Source organism: Alosa pseudoharengus, unplaced genomic scaffold, assembly GCF_046254945.1.
Source record: "Alosa pseudoharengus isolate Yale_2024_CS ecotype anadromous, Long Island Sound unplaced genomic scaffold, YU_APseudo_1.1 YU_APseudo_1.1_scf_1, whole genome shotgun sequence".
Lineage (NCBI taxonomy): Eukaryota > Metazoa > Chordata > Actinopteri > Clupeiformes > Clupeidae > Alosa > Alosa pseudoharengus.
This window is the reverse complement of record NW_027468564.1, coordinates 6,244,831-6,265,423: the sequence shown is the minus strand read 5'-3', so window position 1 is coordinate 6,265,423 and position 20,593 is coordinate 6,244,831. Positions and strand designations below refer to the sequence as shown.

The 20,593-nt window shown below is 40.4% G+C and overlaps 1 protein-coding gene across 1 annotated transcript; it reads left to right on the top strand.

The window, feature by feature from the left end:
- Positions 1 to 3,082: 3,082 nt before the first annotated feature.
- LOC143135924 (uncharacterized) lies at positions 3,083 to 17,714 on the top strand. Its single transcript, XM_076296290.1, has 4 exons — positions 3,083 to 3,144; positions 5,844 to 5,939; positions 6,908 to 7,179; positions 14,766 to 17,714. Exons 3-4 carry the CDS (start codon positions 7,125 to 7,127, stop codon positions 16,991 to 16,993), a joined length of 2,283 nt encoding a protein of 760 aa, XP_076152405.1. The 5' UTR covers positions 3,083 to 3,144; positions 5,844 to 5,939; positions 6,908 to 7,124; the 3' UTR covers positions 16,994 to 17,714.
- The last annotated feature ends 2,879 nt before the right edge of the window (positions 17,715 to 20,593 follow it).

Below are 20,593 nucleotides of genomic sequence, written 5' to 3'. Positions count from 1 at the left end.
TCAGTGGCCTTGTCGCCCAAGTAAAGGAACGGTACCCGTGGGTCATCTTCGTACATTGGTGTGCACTGGAGCCGAGTGTAGCCGTAGCTCAAGCGTGCCACTCTATCGATGATGCTAGCTTGTTTTTGGGAATTTTACAAGGCGTCGGTAAGTTCTTCTCAAACACATTTCCAAGACGCAGCGAGGCTCTGGACAACATTGTTAGAAGGCGCACCTCAAGCACAGCGCCTCTTCTTTGGAATAACATCTCACACATGGCGAAGACAATGAAGGAGCACTACGAATCGGTGATCGAGTTGTTCGTCGAGATCCTAGACAATGAACTGGTGTTGGACCGGGACTCCAATTTCCGGGCTTCAATGCTTTTGGATTTAGTTGAGGAGCCCAAGTTCAAGTTTCTGCTGGAGGTATTTTCAGCCGTTTTCTTTCGTATGGAGGCGTTTGGAGATGCCCTTCAAAGAAATGGTGTGGAAACAGCATATTGCGTGAGTGCTTTGAAGAGAACACTAGAAGCACTGACAGCAATGCATAGTGACTTTGATTCCATTTTCTCTCAGACAGTGGAGCCAGTGGACAGCCCCGCAGAGAAAGGAAAATGGGAAGAGACTAAGGAGGTTTTTCATGGCCTTTACGTCAGTGTTCTGGACACAATCACCTCAGAGTTAGAAGTGCGGTTCGACTCCCTGGCAAATATGACATTTACTGAACTGCTCGACTTCTCCAAGTTTACGGCCTACAGCGGAACATTTCCTGAGGAAGCATTCAGGTGTCTGAAGGAAACCTATGGAAGGTTTTTCAACTTTGCTCTTTTGCGAAATGAACTTCAGGTGCTCTATTCTTCATACCAGTTTGAGAAGAAAAACTTGTGCGAATCACTCGCCTTCCTCCACTACACTGGCCTGAGCAGCTTCCTAACACAAGTGTCCAAACTCTGTGAACTGAGCCTGGCCATGCAACTGGGCACTCTGAAGCAGGAGGACTCTTCTGTTTTGAGAAGAATCAAAGCGTTCAGGGAGTTCGCCTCTAGACGGGGGAGTTCACCGCTCATGACTATCGAGAGGAGGATGCTGCACAGGATGCAGGACTCCAATGGCTTCCATGGCCGCGTTGGTCGCCAGTTTGCCGATGTAGTTGATCTCACTTTCATATGAGGTGGGTAGCAATGGCCTGCATTTGGATTTACACACATGCACATACACACACACACACACACACACAAACAGTTGTCAAACTTGTCAGTAGTACCCATGGCAGCCATTGGTCAGTGCTGCTGTCTGATAACTTTCATGTTTCCTGGAATTCACGTTAACATGCAATGCCATCAACCAATATCAGCCTTTTGAAGTTGGACATTTTGTCTTTTGTTTTTATTTTGCAGGGGTGACTATGTGAATGGCAACCTCAGCCCAAAGTAACGGTGGCTCCAGAGAGGCAGTCCTTTCTCTCTACCGTACAGACTACTGGAGAGCTCTTTACCCAGAGTGCACTTCACCTCAGACCACTGGAGACCTCTTCACCCAGAGTTCACTTCACCTAAGATTACTGGAGACCTTTTTATCCAGAGTTCAGTTCACCTCAGCTTTAAAACAATACTGTCTGGCGGCAGATCTGGTGTGAGAGAGCGTATAACTGATCAGTCTCTTAACTGTTCCACATTTATAACTGATCAGTCCCTGAACTGTTCTACATGTATAACTGATCAGTATCTTAACTGTTCCACATTTACAACTGATCAGTCCCTTAACTGTTCCACATTTATACCTGATCAGTATCTTAACAGTTCCACATTTATACTGTTCCACATTTATACCTTTTATCAGTAAAAAAATTAGTAGATGCCGTGTGTTCATACCTACAGATTTAGTAGGTTTTGTTCATTCTTGATTGTTTGTTTGTGTGTTTTATTTCTTCTTTTGGCAGTTTGTCTGTCTTGACCAAGTTGAGTCTGAGGAGAAATACTCGGTAACATGACTGTAACGGCTTACTGTTGCCTATCAATATAATGGCACATTTCCGTCCGAATTTAGCAGCTTAAATCTTGGTTAATTATGGTGCGTAGTTCAACTTCAAGTGGTCCTCTGAATCCAACTGGTTTGCATGTTTTGACAGTGCGATGCTCGACTCACTGTATAAAGAGTGGATAGTTAGCCGACTGTTACATTTTAACATGGTTCAATAGACCTTGTGTGTATACATGGTGACACTGTCATTTTGTTTGTAATAAACCAGTGTTAAACTGTTTCTTTACTTAGCATTATTTTCTCTTCTAAGCTAGGTAACATGTATTAAAAATTAAGTCTGCAATCATATGCAATGTTAGCATTCTTTTCTCTTCCAAGCAAGGTAACATGTATTAAAGGTAAGGTCTGTGATATATGCAATGTTAGCATTATTTTCTCTTCTAAGCTAGGTAACGTATTAAAGGTGAGGTCTGTGATCATATGCAATGTTAGCATTCTTCTCTCTTCCAAGCAAGGTAACATGGATTAAAGGTAAGGTCTGTGATCATATGCAATGTTAGCATTATTTTCTCTTCTAAGCTAGGTAACGTATTAGAGGTGAGGTCTGTGATCATATGCAATGTCAATCCCAGCCTTCCCAACTAGGCAATCCCAACAGTTCTTGTCACATTCAGCAATCATCTCACAATCTCATCTCCTACCCATTCTGTGAGTACACTCTAAAAAAATGGGGGCGGGGTAACATCTTTGCCAATAAGGGGCTCATAATCCGTCCATGCCTTTAAGACCTCAAGGTTAGGACTTGAGACTCAAGTGCAGGAACAATATTCAATAATAAAAAAACCCTTTTGTTCAGTATTAAGGCTACGTAAACAATGGGATGAAAGTACACTTTTGCACCAATGCAAACATGTCTGGAGTCCAGCATGCACGTTTTAGATCGCCAGATCTGCTCTGTGCTGCATGGAGTCGAATGAGCCTAAGGGATAAATTCAAGCAAAACAACAAACTTCACAGGTGATCCCAGCAGACATCACTGGGCTTTTAAGTTGACACTGACAACAATATTGTGTCTGACTTCACGAAACAAACGCAGCGTCACTTGACGTCGACACACGTCAGTTTGCCAGGATCTCGGGAGGGATCACAACGCGCAAAAACTGTCCATGGAATGCAGATAAGTGTGAGTTTTAAACAGAACTCGTTTGTGTTGTCGTATTTAGGCTGGTTTATCCGTGTTGTAAACATTAACAGTTTGTCTTTATACTCCTAAAGCTGCTATCATTCGCTCAAAAGGAGCCTATAAGATGACAGTAGAAGTCTCACAGAGAGCCGAGTATTGCGACCCCAAATGATGGATGGACGATGGTTAAGTTCGTTGAGCTCGCTTTTTATTAGGCAATGAAAGTTGTGGTGATAACATCACGCCATATGACATGATAACTTATGTATTATATCTATGCATTTGGTGTGCTGTTTGCATTAGTTGCGTCGTATACTATGCTAGACTAACGTACCGTACAGCAGCCTAGGTAAATTAACTTGAGAATAGCGAGTCATCTCCGCTTAGGTCTTGAGTTCGGCTACTAACGTTAGTGTTTCGGTTATTTTAACTTGGATGAGCAACCACAAAATTCAATGTCTGCTTTCTCAAGAGTTGCGGAGAGCCACTAAACGGTGCCAGAAAGTTGGAGTGAAAAACTCTTCACACTGCATTACGAAGTGTGGCTGTATAGTTTTGATGGTATGGTTGCATTAGCTCGGCTCTGGTTATCAATATTGCAGACAGTAAGTAGGCTTTGGGACTAAAGGAGCCTCCTTCAAAGTAAGATGAAATTAGGCTATTGTGTGCAATAAGATAATAGGCTATAACTCAAGTAGCCTAGATCAAGGCACCAAATGTAAATGTTTAAATGGGTCTGGTTTACAGCAGGTGTTTTGCTCTGTTTTCTCAATGTTGACAAATTGTTGGACCTCATCTTTTGTAAGGTTTTTCGTGGCCTAGCCCTGGTTTGGATAAGGGCATGAAGATCCAGTTTGAGACAGCTGATAGGCCGGTTATGTGTCCAATCGCGGGGCAGGGTCTTAAGCCCATATTGGAGAGTTTGTATGAGAACATTTTAGTGTTCGTTAGTATGAGACAATCCCACCACGCTGAGACGGCTACAGACTCTACACTGGTAAAAATGAATCACTGTATTGCAGAATCGGCCCTCCAGTTTGTGTCCTATAGTCGCTGGAACCTACGGCCCTGTGAGACTGAGTGTGCTTAATCTATATATTTTTACATACCTTAAAATCTCTCTCTCTACACACACACACACACACACACACACACACACAAATATATTAACATCTCTACACACACACACACACACACATATCACATGTCTCTACATATACTGCCATTCTACATAATTTATGTGCAAAAACAAACCATGCAATTCATTTCAGATATGCTGATTGATTCCTATCAACAACCAATGTTTACTGACTGATTCATTGAAGCTGTCGTCATCTGTTTAGCTCCTGTTCCTGCCCACAGTAGCAGTAGGATTTCAGTTGTTCAGTATGGGGTATTCTTAGTCAAGTTTTTCATTCCATGATGCACCTAATTTGACAGGTCTGGACTGCAGACAGGGCAGACTCTTCCTCGGGGGGGGGGGGGGGGAGGCAGCCATGGCCTACTGGTTAGAGCATCAGGCTTGTAACCGAAGGGTTGCCAGTTCGATCCCCAACCAAACTCCTGTCATGTGGGCGGGGGAAGTGGTGGAGCACTGCTCTCCCATGCCCACATCCACAGCTGAAGTTCCCTTGAGCAAGACTCACACCCCCGGAGCGCCGCTGTAGCAGGCAGCTCACTGCTCCGGTATCAGTGTGTGCTTCACCTCACTGTGTGTTCACTGTGTGCTGAGTGTGTTTCACTAATTCACGGATTGGGATAAATGCAGAGACCAAATTTCCCTCACGAGATCAAAAGAGTATATATACTTACCGGTACTACTATACTGTTTAAACACGTTGGTATTTCTGTATAATGTCCAAATGCAATTTTGGCTGGTGCATGGTTACAGTTTAGACTAGCATTTCTGAATTGAGTATCAAACTGTGCTCAATAGACAATGGTTATCAGACGTTTTCATGAGCCCATACAAAGATTTTCTTTACAGAGACAAGTCTGATTTTAATATAGTGTCATCTGGGGTCCAAAAGCCCACAGCCATCCAATAGTTTCTTTCAGCTCTATCCCTTGTTTACAAAGATTTTTCTGTATTCTCTGAATATTTCACTGATATTATGTACTGGACACGATGAACTCCCCAAATACTAAACAATTTCATGTTAAAAAGCATAAAAACTGCAGTGTTTCATCATTTGTGCAGAGTGATGATGAACATTACCATAAATAATAATGATAATGAATACCCCATTTTTTATCTTTACTTTTTTATCTTTTTTATCTTTACTTTTTTATCTTTTTTATCTTTACTTCTAAGAGACTCTGCCTCTGGGATATCCAATCATGTTGCCAGTTACCCTATTTAGTTGTGACACATTCCTCGTTTTTTTTTTCTTTATCTTTACAACTTTTCCTTGCCCCCGTCCCAACTTTTTTTGAAACATGCTTCTGGTATCAAATTCAAAATTAACATAAGCTTACATTTTCCATGAAATCATCATTTCAAATCATCATTTGATATGTGGTTGTCTGTGTTCTCTTTGCAACTGAACATGAGTTTACGGGATTTGCAGATTATTACAATCTGTTTTTATTCATGTTTTTACACAATGTCCCAACTTTTTCTGATTTAGGGTTGTATAGCTTTGCCCTGAGGTGGAGTTGTGTATAGTTTTGACGTTCAACCAATTATGTCTTTACAGGTTTGCAGAGGACATGCAAAAGTCTTGATGAATCAAGACAGAGTTTATAGACGGCAAATTCACCCACCAGTAGTGTTCTGGAGTCAATACTTTTGGGTAAGTCAGTTAGGGTTTATGCAAAGCTTAGTTAACCATTAACTACTGGCTAATTAATTACTCATTACTGGTTGTCATGACTGGTTGACTTTTCCCAAAGTTAGGGCTTATGCCAAGTTTAGTTAACCGATGCTTTGTGGAATATCCCCAGCTCACACACCCACCCTAACACCACTCATGTGTAGTTCCTACTGTACAGAGTGTTAGGCTTTGACCACAACCAGCCTAACACCACTCATGTGTAGTTCCTACAGAGTGTTAGGCTTTGACCACACCCACCCTAACACCACTCATGTGTAGCTCCTACAGAGTGTTAGGCTTTGACCACACCCACCCTAACACCACTCATGTGTAGTTCCTACAGAGTGTTAGGCTTTGACCACACCCACCCTAACACCACTCATGTGTAGTTCCTACAGAGTGTTAGGCTTTGACCATGCCCACCTGTCTTTACTAGTGGCTGACACTGTTATCCAAAGCAACTTCCACACATAAGTTATTACAAATGTCCCTAGAGCAACTCTGGGTTGTTGAATCCATAACATTTCTGGCGACTGTTGGCTCCTTAGCTCAGGAGTGTTTGCAAAGAGTGCTCACATACACTCACAATGCCTTCTCACAATCCACAGTCATTTAAGTTTGCATTCAAAAAAGTCTTGCAGCTGATTGGTTAGAAACCCAGGAGGTGTCAGGAGTCAGATTACTGAACTCAAATTCATAAGGCCCTGCAGGGCTCATCTTTAACTTTTAAAAGTGGTTGCCAGCTTGGCAACCAAGCATGAGGTTTTGGTTGCCAAAACCAACCAAATCTGGTTGCCACTTGTAACAATTTGGTAGCTAAGGGCAACCAGACAACCATTAATGTCGAGCCGTACACTGAAATGTTTCATACTATGTCTCTGTGTGCATGATTTACCAACACCACCACTGTGCCGTTGTGCTTTCTTGGCACATGTTGACCACCTCAGGATTTACAATCTCAGCCGCTCACATCAGAAGAAGGGAGATGAGAGTCACGAAGAAGGGAGATGAGAGAAGGATCTGAAGATGCCCTGCGTGAGTTTGACTGCAGTTTAGGAAGCAGAAGACAACCAGCCTGGGCGGGAACAGAAAGACTTTCGGACTGAGACACACACAGCATCACTGACCTTGAGCTGTGAAGAACAGAAGGGTTCACATACGGAAATGAAAGAAAGCAATTTAACTGGATATGGCCACAATGAGGATTCTTCTCCTTCAGGTACGTTGCTGAATTGTTAGCCTGATAGTTGGCCCATAACATAACATAACATCTTGAATTTCCCCTGGGGATCAATAAAGTATCTATCTATCTATCTATCTATCTATCTATCTCTATCTATCTATCTATCTGTCTATCTATCTGTCTATCTAACATTAACAGCATGTGCATTTTACTGAATAACTTTAACTTAAAGGGGAATTACAGCTATTTTTCACATGGATCTCCATTTCTCAAGGTCGCCAAGTACTGTTGGTACGGAAACATGGAGTTTCACCAACACGTTAAGCGCTTTACTTTCACTACATTCTCCTTCTCCCTGTATCACAGAATATGTGACTTTTGGATAACTCTGTTATTGATAATGTCTGAATTAGCAGCAAATACACAATAACTTAATCTTTGGTCGAAAATGAGTTATTGCCATTTTTGGGATATTCAAGACCTACTTTATCATGTGGAGAAATATCACAAGTCAGTTTGGTTGTTTTTCCTTAAATGAAGGGATTATTTATTGAAGAGACCCTGCTTGAGTTAAGGTACTCTGCCTTTGTTTAGATAGATAGATAGATAGATAGATAGATAGATACTTTATTGATCCCCAAGGGGAAATTCAAGGTCTCAGTAGCATACAGGCATCACACACAACATGCACTTACAGCAGAAAAAGTAATATACAAATAAAAAAACTCCACTGTACAATTTTTTTTTCTTTATCTTTACAACTTTTCCTTGCCCCCGTCCCAACTTTTTTTGAAACATGCGTCTGGTATCAAATTCAAAATTAACATAAGCTTACATTTTCCATGAAATCATCATTTCAAATCATCATTTGATATGTGGTTGTCTGTGTTCTCTTTGCAACTGAACATGAGTTTACGGGATTTGCAGATTATTACAATCTGTTTTTATTCACATTTTACACAATGTCATTTTTGGGATATTCAAGACCTACTTTATCATGTGGAGAAATATCACAAGTCAGTTTGGTTGTTTTTCCTTAAATGAAGGGATTATTTATTGAAGAGACCCTGCTTGAGTTAAGGTACTCTGCCTTTGTTTAGATAGATAGATAGATAGATAGATAGATAGATAGATAGATAGATAGATACTTTATTGATCCCCAAGGGGAAATTCAAGGTCTCAGTAGCATACAGGCATCACACACAACATGCACTTACAGCAGAAAAAGTAATATACAAATAAAACAATAGAGACAGTAGAAGATAAACATGATACCAAAATACTAAATACTAAATATACTATATAAACTAAATCAAATATCAACATAGTGTGCTTAAGGATGATCAAGCATGACAGGGCAGTGACTGAGCCTGTAATTCAGTGTGCAGCTGAGGATGATCGCTTCCTTGTTGTCCCTGTCAAGGGTGCCATGGTCGTGGACCCCTTAACAGACACAAGCAAGATGCAATATACAGTTGAAAGGGTGGGGATAGTGCAATATAGCCATACACGATCGTCAATAATGTTTTTATTTTCGCATAAAGCTGATTAGTCATTCGGGCCACCTGTCAAATGACATCCTGCAGATGCCCACTAGTTGCAAGACACACCTCCCATGAGCGTAGCCTAATCACACATTGGCAAAGCGCAACAACAGTTCACAATTAAGACGGGTGTCACTTGCGCTCAAGCCTTTTCGGTGCTCACAGTCCAGGACTAAAGAGTTAGAGCAGGGGTCTCAAACCCCCGGCCCGCGCCCGGCCCAATTCCGGCCTGCAGCCTATTTCAAAATAACCTTTTCAGTCCTCATAGTCCAGGACCAAAGGGTCAGAGAGACAGGCTGGGCCACTTCAGAGAGACTACGCCCAGGGATAACCAGAGCACTCAGAGAACTTTTTAACTTTTTTATTGTGGTGCACAATCGACTGACGTTTCGACACACTGCGTCTTCCTCATATCCAGAGTCCATATCCTACCTTTTCTTGTAACTCAATAAAATCCATTGCAATGCACATTATCTGAGATGTCTGAACACACGCTTTGAGCATTAATCCTTGCTGGTGTTCACACTAACGCATTCACTATCCACGAATTGTCCTCTTTTAGGCAAGGCTATGTAAGCCTACTTGGGCCATTCTACAGAAACACACACTTTTCTGTCCTCTGACTTTAGAGGACTATAACATTTTAAAAACATATTACTGTTGCAATTTATTTATATTTTAAAGTAAAATAATATAGCCTAGAAATCTAGATGCGCCCCTAGCGGCAGCAAATTACATTTGCTGCCAGGGCTAGTCTAGCAACTCTCTGTTGGCTTGTGAGCTCCAGAAATCGAAACTTAATCAGGCCAATGAAATCGTGTACTGTATGTAATCGTTAGGTGGGCTTAACATAATGATTGATGGCAGAGTTGCAACGGTTTGGCTTGAATTCCCTGCTACTTGAAAACAAATAAGATGGATGTTGCTGCTGGCAAACAGTGTGACACGAGTTAAGTTTGTATTAAGTTGGCAAACGTTTGAACTAGCCAACTAGCTCCGCTGGTGGGAAACGCATGGGACTCATAGCGCTGCCGCTGTCCTATTGTGTGCAGAGGGAATTTGAAAGACAACTGATTATCCCGCCCCTCGCACTGAGCACTGCGAACGGTGAGTGCCCAGACCCTACATTTTAATGTGGGTCTGGCTCGTCAGGCTAAAAATAATATGTTTCCTGAACAATTACACCTTTTTGAGACATCATTATGACAGTATTTGTTTTTAAACAATTTTATGAATTCCCAGGCACCACAAAAATGCCCGTCCCAACTGTCAAGTACAAAGGCAGAGGGCAATATTTTTAAGTCAAAAACATGTTTTTTATACAGTTAAATTGCAATAATATATACATAACTATCAACTATATTATATGAATTAAATAAAAATACAAAATGCCAATTAAATATTACAAATAAAATGATAAAAATGTATGTCCCATGGAGTCATGTCACTGGTGTTACCTCATTAGAAAAGACTATTATTTTCACATAAAAAATCAGACTGATGACATAACAGGACATCTATTTACTTCCTTTCTGAAGATCAAATAAGACAGATACATGGTAAGACCACTGACTCTTTTCATTTTTGAGAAATATTCTCATTTATCTTACGTTTTCCTTTGAAGCTTTTAGTTGACGTCACTGGTATGACCTATTTTATTCTTTGAAAAGTTAAAAAAAAAGATTACAAATGGATTAATATACATAATTTAGTGAGTATCCCATGAATGACAACATGTGGTTTGATTCCCTGTAGCAGCCATTTTGTAAATTTAATTTTCCTTGAGAGTTGTCACTGGTGTTACCCTCATGTGGGTAACACCAGTGACTGTCAGTAACACATGTATGAAATTCTTGTTTACAATACTTTGTTAAATACTTTCACTTATTGTCAATGTGATTTTATTAGCCTACATGTAACAATTTGGTGTCATATACTTAATTAGAGTTGAGTGTCGTATACTTAATTAGAGTTGAGTAGTCAAGATCTTTGGTCACTGGTGTTACATTATGTCACTGGTGTTACTGTGTTACTGTGTGTGTTTTCAGGAATATTAAGTCAAATGTGTCAAATTCGACATGATAATGATTTCATATTCATTTAATTTTGCTAGACTTAAGAGATGACATTTAAACAATTGCAATATTATTTGTTTATAACTTTTTTTTAATGATATTTTCATTTTTATAGAGAATACTTGGTTGCGCATTTGAATAATTCAAATGGTTGCGCATTTGAATCATTCAAACAAACTTTTATTCTCATCATCTCATCTCATCTCTCATTATTAAAATAAATAAATCAATAATCTCCTGTTTTTTGCCTTATCATTATTGTACTGTAGCTCTTATTACATGTGCTGAAGAGGTTGAGAGATAATATTTTTAAAAAAGCTATAATTATTGCCAAAATGAGTAAGGTAACACCAGTGACAAATAGACGGTGCATGAAATTTTTAAATAAATGCTCAATAAAGGAAAAAAATATTTAAGGTGTCCCTTAAGTGTATTCTTACAGCCAATAAGTTAAGTAATAGTGTGGTCTAAGTTTAAAGTTTAGAAAATGAAAGAAATTTTCAGACATCTTGCCATGTCAAAAGTGTGCGTTTCTGTAGAATGTAGAAAGTACTTACATTCAATTTGATGTAAAGCATGTGTAACACGCAACAGACATGCACATACACTGTGCACACAGACACAAACACACACACACACACACACACACACACACACACACACCCTTGCACAAGCACACACACACACACACACACACACCCTTGCACAAGCACACACACTTTTCTCTGTACTCTTTCTCTGTTCTTATTTCTTTCTATTTCATTTTATTTATTTATTTATTTATTTTTTGTCTTTGTGTCTGAGTTTCTGTTTTTTGTCTTGTGCTCCTTTTCCTTGTGCTTCGTCTTGTATGTATACGCTCTGGGTGATAAATGTTGATAAAATTGTTGCAAAACATCATCCACCCACATGTACGATAGCCTACAACTTTTTGTAGGCTATCGTACTCCATCAGCTGTGCATCAGGGGGCATAAAACAACCCTTGATTAACCTGGTCAAATCCAACATTAATTAATGAAATAAGCTAGCGTATTGGTCAAATAGAATGTTGATGGACCTTTTAATTTTATTTCCTAGGGATATTGAATATCAACTAAAATATCTTTAATATTTTTGTTAGAGATGCACCGATATGGAAATTTAGGGCCGATAACGATAACCGATATTTATTGGTTTGTTGTGGCCGATACCGATACGATAACCGATAATATTACTCGTGAAAAGTGATTTGGGGAAAGCATTTAATAAGCATAATTTTATTGCACTAATTTTACCTACCACCAAATGATGGACAGAACTCATAATAGTCCTCAATAGTGTGGCAGTCAACAACATAACAGTAGCCTAGCCCTACAGTATGTGTGGCTCCTTTAAGTGAACCTGACATCAGTGAATTGCGAGTGAGTGGCTAGAATCGTTTTAATTTAGGACTAAACGCTCATAAACGGCTCAGCTGGGAATAAGCTACAGTATAGTGACCAAATCAGAGTTTGTGAGGGAAACTTAGGTTTAGTTTCAACTGCGGGTAACTGAATAAAGCTGCAACTCCTCAGACTGTATCTTATGTCCGTCTACTCTGTTGCGCACAACCTGCTGCAGCAGAAATGAAAGGGGTTAGCCCCGAAGGTTTTAATAACTTATTATGATGACCTGTCTGGAAATGAAGCAGGAATGGTTAGCATATTTCTAGGTAGTAATACAAAACCCAAGCTAACGTAATGCAAATATAATACTAAAACACAACTTAGAACTAGGCCTACTTATGTACTCGTCCCACTAACGAGTTTGCTTATTTGTTTCCCCGACCAGCGCAGTGAATTGCAAACACACCAGCACAAGACAGCTCTAGATAGGGCTGAGCTCCGCTCTGGTAAGGTTAAATGGCGGATCATTCACGAGACGATTTTGAGATGCACAGATTCCCAAATGAACGCATATCCACAGATTTTGTTAGAGTGGTGAAATACATTCACACCGCTGACATTATATTGAGGAAAAAGTATAGCCAACCAAGCTCAAGTAGCTCAGTGTAGCCAGACAGACCTTACTTAGGCCTAAATTAGGACTTTAAAAAATATTGGCGCAAATTATCGGCCAGAATTCTGTTATCGGACCGATAATAATATTTTCATTTTTTCACTTATCGGCCAAAAATATATCGGCCGCCGATATATCGTACATCCCTAATTTTTGTCATCATTATAACGCTAGACAACAAATAAACTTCATAAGTCACAAATAAACTTCAAAAGTCATTTTTCTCAGTTTCACACTCTGGTGAGTTAAGGCCTTTTGCCTTTGCAGGGCAGCATGTTTCTGCCATTTTATTCCTAAATTGACATTTTATTTTAAAACTACACCACTTAAACAACGACAGCTGACTTTAGGCAAAAATTATTGTGGGTATAAAAAAAACAGTAAAACTACAGTAAAACTAGTCTCCAGATACACACACCTGTTTACACTAAAACTAGTCTACAGGTACACACCTGTTTACACTAAAACTAGTCTTCAGGTACACACTATAACCCTGTTTACACTAAAACTAGTCTCTGGGTGGACACCTTGATCGTAAGTGATTTTTCAGTAAGATATAATTCTGGAAAATCATCCAATCAATTAGAGATGCACCGATAGATCGGCTGGTGACCGGAATCGGCCGATTTTCACGTGATCGGCCATGACCGGCGACCGGCCGGTCAGTCTGAGACATGCCGATTTTATGCCGGTCAAATGCACTCGTGCGCCGCAATTGTAACAACACTCAGCTGAGTTTGCAAAGTTTGAAGAAGCTAGCAAGCAACACTCAGGGCTGGATGTAGGGCTATAAAGAAAGCGCTAGTAGGCTACTGACTTTTTCTATGCAGCAAACGCTGTGCTTTGCCATTGGCCTACTGCGTGGAATTTACTGACCTGTCACTTCATTAGGCTACGTAAACATTGCTCATCACCGCCCGTCACTGCCGCTAATTGCGTGCCCACAGCTGAACCACAAGCGTTGCTGAACGGAGATAACCGATTGCAACATTAAAAATAATCAAAGTTTAGCGATCATAGGCTACATAATAAGATGTCAACAAGCAGCGACATACAGTAGCCCTAGTAGTTCTACTCCACTTAAAAAAATACTTGAACTATTTACTGTACGTAGACTAGGGCTATGCCTTAAAATACCCTAGTCTAGCAGATTGAGAAGTGGATGTTGTGAAAGTGAACAAACGATAGCCTATTAGAAAGGCAAACAAACGTTAAAGTTGCTTTTGACATAGCCTATAATGAAGAAAATTGATGCTCTGAATAGTGAATCAGCCATCTCTGAAAGTTTATATAGCCTAATTGATGCATTTAACCGGAATTTGGATTTAATTTTTTCACCGCAAAACAGACGTGTACTGTTTTCATATGGTGGAGCACCTAATCGCTATTATTGCTTCTCCCCTGTGTTTGCGTGATAGCCTAGGCTACTACCACTTTTCCCTCGCCCTCCCATAAATTCATCAATGCATATGAAAATATGTTACATGGTCTATCATGAAAATTGTTCTTATATCTTTAGTTGGATATTGGATGTGAGAAGAATAAAATGGGTGTTCCATAACTTAACTTAATCCATAATTTGATACTGCAGCTGAAGTTAGACTTGAAGAATAATCTGTCTGCTCACCGGTTCCATTTTAACAGCCATTTCATTATTGATAAGTTGATTACATGTCTATATTAACATGTTCTATTAAAGAAAAGATAGAAAATAACTATTTGTGTGTGTGCTGTAAAATGGTTAGAAGAAATGAAATCGGAATCGGCTAAAATCGGTATCGGCAGGTCAAACTCTATGAAAAATCAGAAATCGGTATCGGCCCAGAAAATTGCAATCGGTGCATCTCTACAATCAATCATTTATTAGAAAATATGACAGATATAATTCAGTGCTGTAGGATACATATATACACTATATATAGGAAAAGAGGGATGATATAATTTACATCTACTCCAATTCTACAGGAGACATTCCATGGATACAATCAAACAAAGGAGGGAAAAGTGAAAAGCTACATCAGAACAGTATACGCGAGAAGAGACTCAAGACAAGTTCGCATCAGATGATCCAGCCTGAAGAAAAGCCGCATTTGTGTGTTCACTGTGGAAAGACCTTTAAGCTATCATCTCAGCTCACGGCGCATGAGAAGACACACAGCACTGAGAGGCCCTATCAGTGCAGTACTTGTGATAAGAGCTTCAGGACTAGAGCCCACCTCACTGACCACCAGATGATCCACACAGGTGAAAAGCCCTTTCAGTGTTGTCAGTGTGGAAAGACCTTTTGCCAAATATCTGGACTCACGCAACACCAGAAGATCCATACTGAGGAAAGTCTGCACCAATGTTCCCTGTGTGGAAAGGCCTTTAAAAATGTAACTAATCTCAAGGAACACGAGAAGACACACGGCAGTGAAAGGACTCATCGGTGCAGTACTTGTGGGAAGAGTTTTAAGACTAGATCTGTACTCTATCATCACCAGAGGATACACACAGGGGAAAAGCCTTTTGAATGTTGTCAATGTGGAAAGGTCTTTAGAAGAAAAAATCATCTGAAGATACACCAAACTAGTCACACTGAAGAGAAGCCACATCAGTGTGCTCAGTGTGGAATGAGATTTAAGATGTTGTCCCATGTAAGAGCTCACCAGAAAACACACAATAACATAAAGCCCCATCATTGCAGCACATGTGGGAAGGGTTTCAGGACCAAAGGGAATCTCACGGACCATCAGAAGACCCACACTGGAAAGAAGACTGGAAAGAAACATAGAAAAATCTCACATCTCCCAGACGATCAGATGGAGGAGTCAGGTGGAGGAATGGAAGAATTAGCTGGAGAAACAGAGGAATTAGCTGGTGAAACAGCGGAATCGGCTGGAGGAATGGAGGAATCAGCTGGAGAAACAGAGGAATCATGTGGAGGAATGGAGGAATCAGCTGGAGAAACAGAGGAATCATGTGGAGGAATGGAGGAATCAGCTGGAGAAACAGAGGAATCATGTGGAGGAATTCCGGAATCATGTGGAGAAACGGATGAAGAGTCCCATGTGTGTTCTCAGTGTGGCAAGACGTTTAAGCTCTTGGCTCATCTCAAGACCCATGAAAAAGCACATACCATTGAAAGTCCTTATTACTGCAGGACCTGTGGGAAGAGTTTCAGGACTAGAACCCACCTCACTGACCACCAGATGATCCACACAGGGGAAGAGCCAGGGAAGAGTCTCAGGAAAAGCTTGCATCTCAGAGAAAATCAGATGATACAAGGGCCGCATTTGTGTGTTCACTGTGGAAAGACCTTTAAGCTATCATCTCAGCTCACGGCGCATGAGAAGACACACAGCACTGAGAGGCCCTATCAGTGCAGTACTTGTGATAAGAGCTTCAGGACTAGAGCCCACCTCACTGACCACCAGATGATCCACACAGGTGAAAAGCCCTTTCAGTGTTGTCAGTGTGGAAAGACCTTTTGCCAAATATCTGGACTCACGCAACACCAGAAGATCCATACTGAGGAAAGTCCGCACCAATGTTCCCAGTGTGGAAAGGCCTTTAAAAATGTCACTAATCTCAAGGAACATGAGAAGATACACGGCAGTGAAAGGACTCATCGGTGCAGTACTTGTGGGAAGAGTTTTAAGACTAGATCTGTACTCTATCATCACCAGAAGATACACACAGGGGAAAAGCCTTTTGAATGTTGTCAATGTGGAAAGGTCTTTAGGAGAAAAAATAATCTGAAGATACACCAAACTAGTCACACTGAAGAGAAGCCACATCAGTGTGCTCAGTGTGGAATGAGATTTAAGATGTTGTCCCATGTAAGAGCTCACCAGAAAACACACAGTAACATAAAGCCCTATCACTGCAGCACATGTGGGAAAGGTTTCAGGACCAAAGGGAATCTCACGGACCATCAGAAGACCCACACTGGAGGGAACCGGCATCGTTGTTCTGAATGTGGAAAGACTTTTATTACAGCGTCTAGTTTCAAGGTGCATCAAATACGTCATTGTGGGGGGAAAGCTCACAAATGTTTAGATTGTGGCAAGGCTTTCAAAGGGAAATCTTATCTCCTCAGGCACCAGAGGAGCCACTCTGAAACGCACAGGTGTTCTATCTGTGGAGAGGCTTTTGACAGGAAATCACAGTTTAAGGCCCATCGCAGGACACATGGTTGGTTGACGTTTTAGGTCAAACATTTTTCTTTTTTGGTTAAAGAGTTTTTGTTTAAAAGTCTCAACACAAAATGTCGTGGATGTATATGTGTATTTTTTGGTTGTGTATGGAAAACACAGTGTATGTGTCCATAACACTGTGTTGTGTGGAACAACATTGAATCATGTTAGTTATAGCTCCGAAATTTGAGAATTAAAGTGTTACCATATTATGTTTTATGCTCATGTTGTTTACATTAGATTAGTGTTGAAAAGAAAATTGTTGTCGGAAGAATGTGTTTGTCTTGGTAAAGCAAAGGTATGTCTAAATACACTGGTTCTTGCAAATGTGGTCTGTTTGTAAAGGTTATAGTGAAAATAATGTTAGGAATGCCTGATCCGATTGGTTAGGTTGGAGCAAGACTTTCAAAGCCTACGGCCGTTACTATGCTAGGGTGGAAAATGTTTCCCATTTGTGAGAGGCCAGACTCTTTTGGAAGAAGAGAGTTAAATCTCAGCCTCCACTGAGGAGGAACACCGGGCTGCATGTGTATGATATCCAAGAATCACCGATGACCAGGCAGAAGATGGCGGTGTTTCAAATGTAGATACCTATTAATCCTAATTGTTATTGTGTGGCCTAGATGTTGGTCAATGTATATATTCTCTACTTGCACCTGTGTATAATGTACTCTGATTTGTGCTGTCAAAAATAAAGTTATTTTTACTCATGTAAGTTATCAGTTTTTCTGTTGTATTCTTGGAGGGAGTAATAAAACTACCATTGCATCACAATCACACAAGTTTATTTACCTGCTGACTGGAGTGCGCTTCTCTGTTTACTTTTCGGCGCAGTAACCGTAGCAAGCACAATTCCGCTACTGTTGAGAAACTAGTCCCTCAAAATGTAATGCGATCATTGAGATGCAAGGATAGTTTTATTCCTAACATTCTATCAACACAGACATTTATATCGATAGTCTGGCGTTGTAATTTATTTCCCCACATCTGAAGGTACATGCAGGAGGACATGCTTATTACTGCCCTACGCTGGGTGTCATTTGCACAAAGTTCTAAATCACAATCTAAAATGAATCCTGGGCTGCATGTCCTGTTGTAACCATATTCGGTTACATAAGAATGACTTGAACGTGTCATAAACATTATGAACCAGTCATAAAGGTTTATGACATAACAGGGTTATGACAGTGTCATTCGTTTTTTGTCATGACAATACAAGTTAACTTTAAGTTAGTGTTAAGGTTATGACAGTATCATGCCACTCTTACTGTATGTAACCTAAAGTATTACCCCATATTCTTATAAAATGTATATAACATATATAAATGCTCCAGTGATGAATGAGCAAGCATTTTCAATGCACAGGGTTCCTACGCAGTATGGAAAACCTGGAAAAGTATGGCATTTGATTTTTTAGTAATTTCCAGGTTTGGATAAGTATGGAAAAAAAGAAACAAGGGTATGGAGAAATATTTTTGTTTCCAGACTATTGCATTTGCAGTACTAATCACTTCACACTGGTCATAATGAACCATCCCTACTGTTGTGTAGCTTAACTGTCAGTCCCCATCGTCAAGATAAAACTATGATACAACTAAAAATGAACCAGCTAAATGGACGAATATTAAGTGTAATTTTTAAGTTCACTTCAGTTGTCCATACCTTTGTTTTCACCGAGTTATCCCAAACCAGATGTGGCCGCAATGTCAAGAATACGGTCAGAAAAATCTACTGAGAAGTTTGGAAATTTGAGTATGGAAAAAGTATGGAATTTTGAAATGGAAAATGTGTAGGAACCCTGAATGCATTGAGTTATAAGTTATAAAGTAATTTAATGTCAAGGTAAATCTTATGTATTACACAATCATATGGATGTTCAGGTGTTTCTCACCGTGTAATCAGGGGGACTGGAGAAAATACTGTATGTAAGTGTAACAGAGGTCGTCTCCCTCTATCACTACGTGTAATCAGGGGGACTGGAGAAAATACTGTATGTAAGTGTAACAGAGGTCGTCTCCCTCTATCACTACGTGTAATTGTAGAATGACGGACGCCACAACAGCAAAGGGACAGTTTACAGAGGCATATATGCAGATAAATATCTCACATTTATTACAAAACAGAACACACAGTCAGAATATTAAACATGAAAATTGATCAGTGCGTAGCCGGATGGTTCTCTTCAATGTAAGAAGGTTGGATCGGCTCACACAAGCCCCTAGCTCAGAGGCCCCTGGTGAGAGAGCAAACCCAACACTAAACAAGCATGCAACACAACGAGCACTACACACTTAACATCTGCAAACACCACTACAAAACATCACACCATGTTGCGGTTACACAACGAGCACTACACACTTAACATCTGCAAACACCACTACAAAACATCACACCATGTTGCGGTTACACAACGAGCACTACACACTTAACATCTGCAAACACCACTACAAAAATATCACACCATGTTGCGGTTACACAACGAGCACTACACACTTAAGATCTGCAAACACCACTACAAAATATCACACCATGTTGCGGTTACACAACGAGCACTACACACTTAACTAGGCTTGGGTATCGAATATCGAGTATTGGTTGGAACCGGGACTATCTTTGCGATTTTCCCGGAATCGTTCAAAAGTTTAAATTTCGATTCCTACTTTCGATTCCCAGTCTGCCGACAGGAAGAAGAAACGTCTGAACACCAACGAAGAAGCGCATAGTTAATAGAATTAAAATTCATGGAGAAGGTCAGACTATTTCATTCAGAAAGCAGGGTTCCCGAGGATCCTTAAAAAGTCTTAAATAGGCTACAACTGAATTTTCGAAAGAGAGGTATTAAATGTGCGTATGGGACCGCCAGCGAGTGCAAGAGAGCGAGTGATGTCTCCATCCAGTTTCGTGTATTTAAAACGCAATTGTATACGTGATAGGCTATTAGGCTACGGGAGGAAGTGTAGTGGTTGCAGAGTGAAGATGTTTTTCACGGGTTTGGTTAAAGGTGTGAAAACGGTAATAATACAGTAGGCCTATGTACAAAATAATATGCCCGGCGTTTTCGTGGTGTAGCTGAGGCCTGAGAGATAGACAGGGTAGCCTACGTGGACTGAGGGAGCCTACGGTATAATGAGCGGGAGAAAGAGTTGGTAAGCCAGTTAGCGATAGGTTGGCCATATGTTCGAATTTAGGCCGGACATATGGATTTTAAAAGCCCTGTCCGGCGTCCGGCGCAGCCTCAAGCCGGACGTTTATTTGTTCTCCTTTTTGGAGTTGCGCTTGGCATCTAAAGTCTTTGCTCGGACGCAGCATCGTTTCACAAACTATGGACGCGAAGACTGCTGGTGAAATTATGTGCAGTGCTTCGCAATCAGGAGGAAATACTGTATACCGGTATGTTAAGTTGATCTGTTTGCATCTTTCCAGCGTGTGTTGCTGGCCTAGCCTAGGGAAGAAAATATCTGTCTAAGTTATAATAGCCTACCTGTAATATCTGCCAGCAGCTTGCTTGCCAGCGTTTCCCAGTAGGCTAGGCCTACTTAGCAAAAGTTGTGAAATATAACCGCATATGTTTTGAATGTCGGCGACTGCTACATAAAAATACGTGCGTTCATACGT

What these genes read in the sequence shown, in the direction of transcription:
- LOC143135924 (XM_076296290.1), top strand. Translation starts at nt 7,125, where the DNA reads ATGAAAGAAAGCAATTTAACTGGATATGGCCACAATGAGGATTCTTCT. An exon ending in TGAGGATTCTTCTCCTTCAG is followed by an intron (nt 7,180 to 14,765) that starts GTACGTTGCTGA and finishes CCAATTCTACAG; the next exon opens with GAGACATTCCATGGATACAA.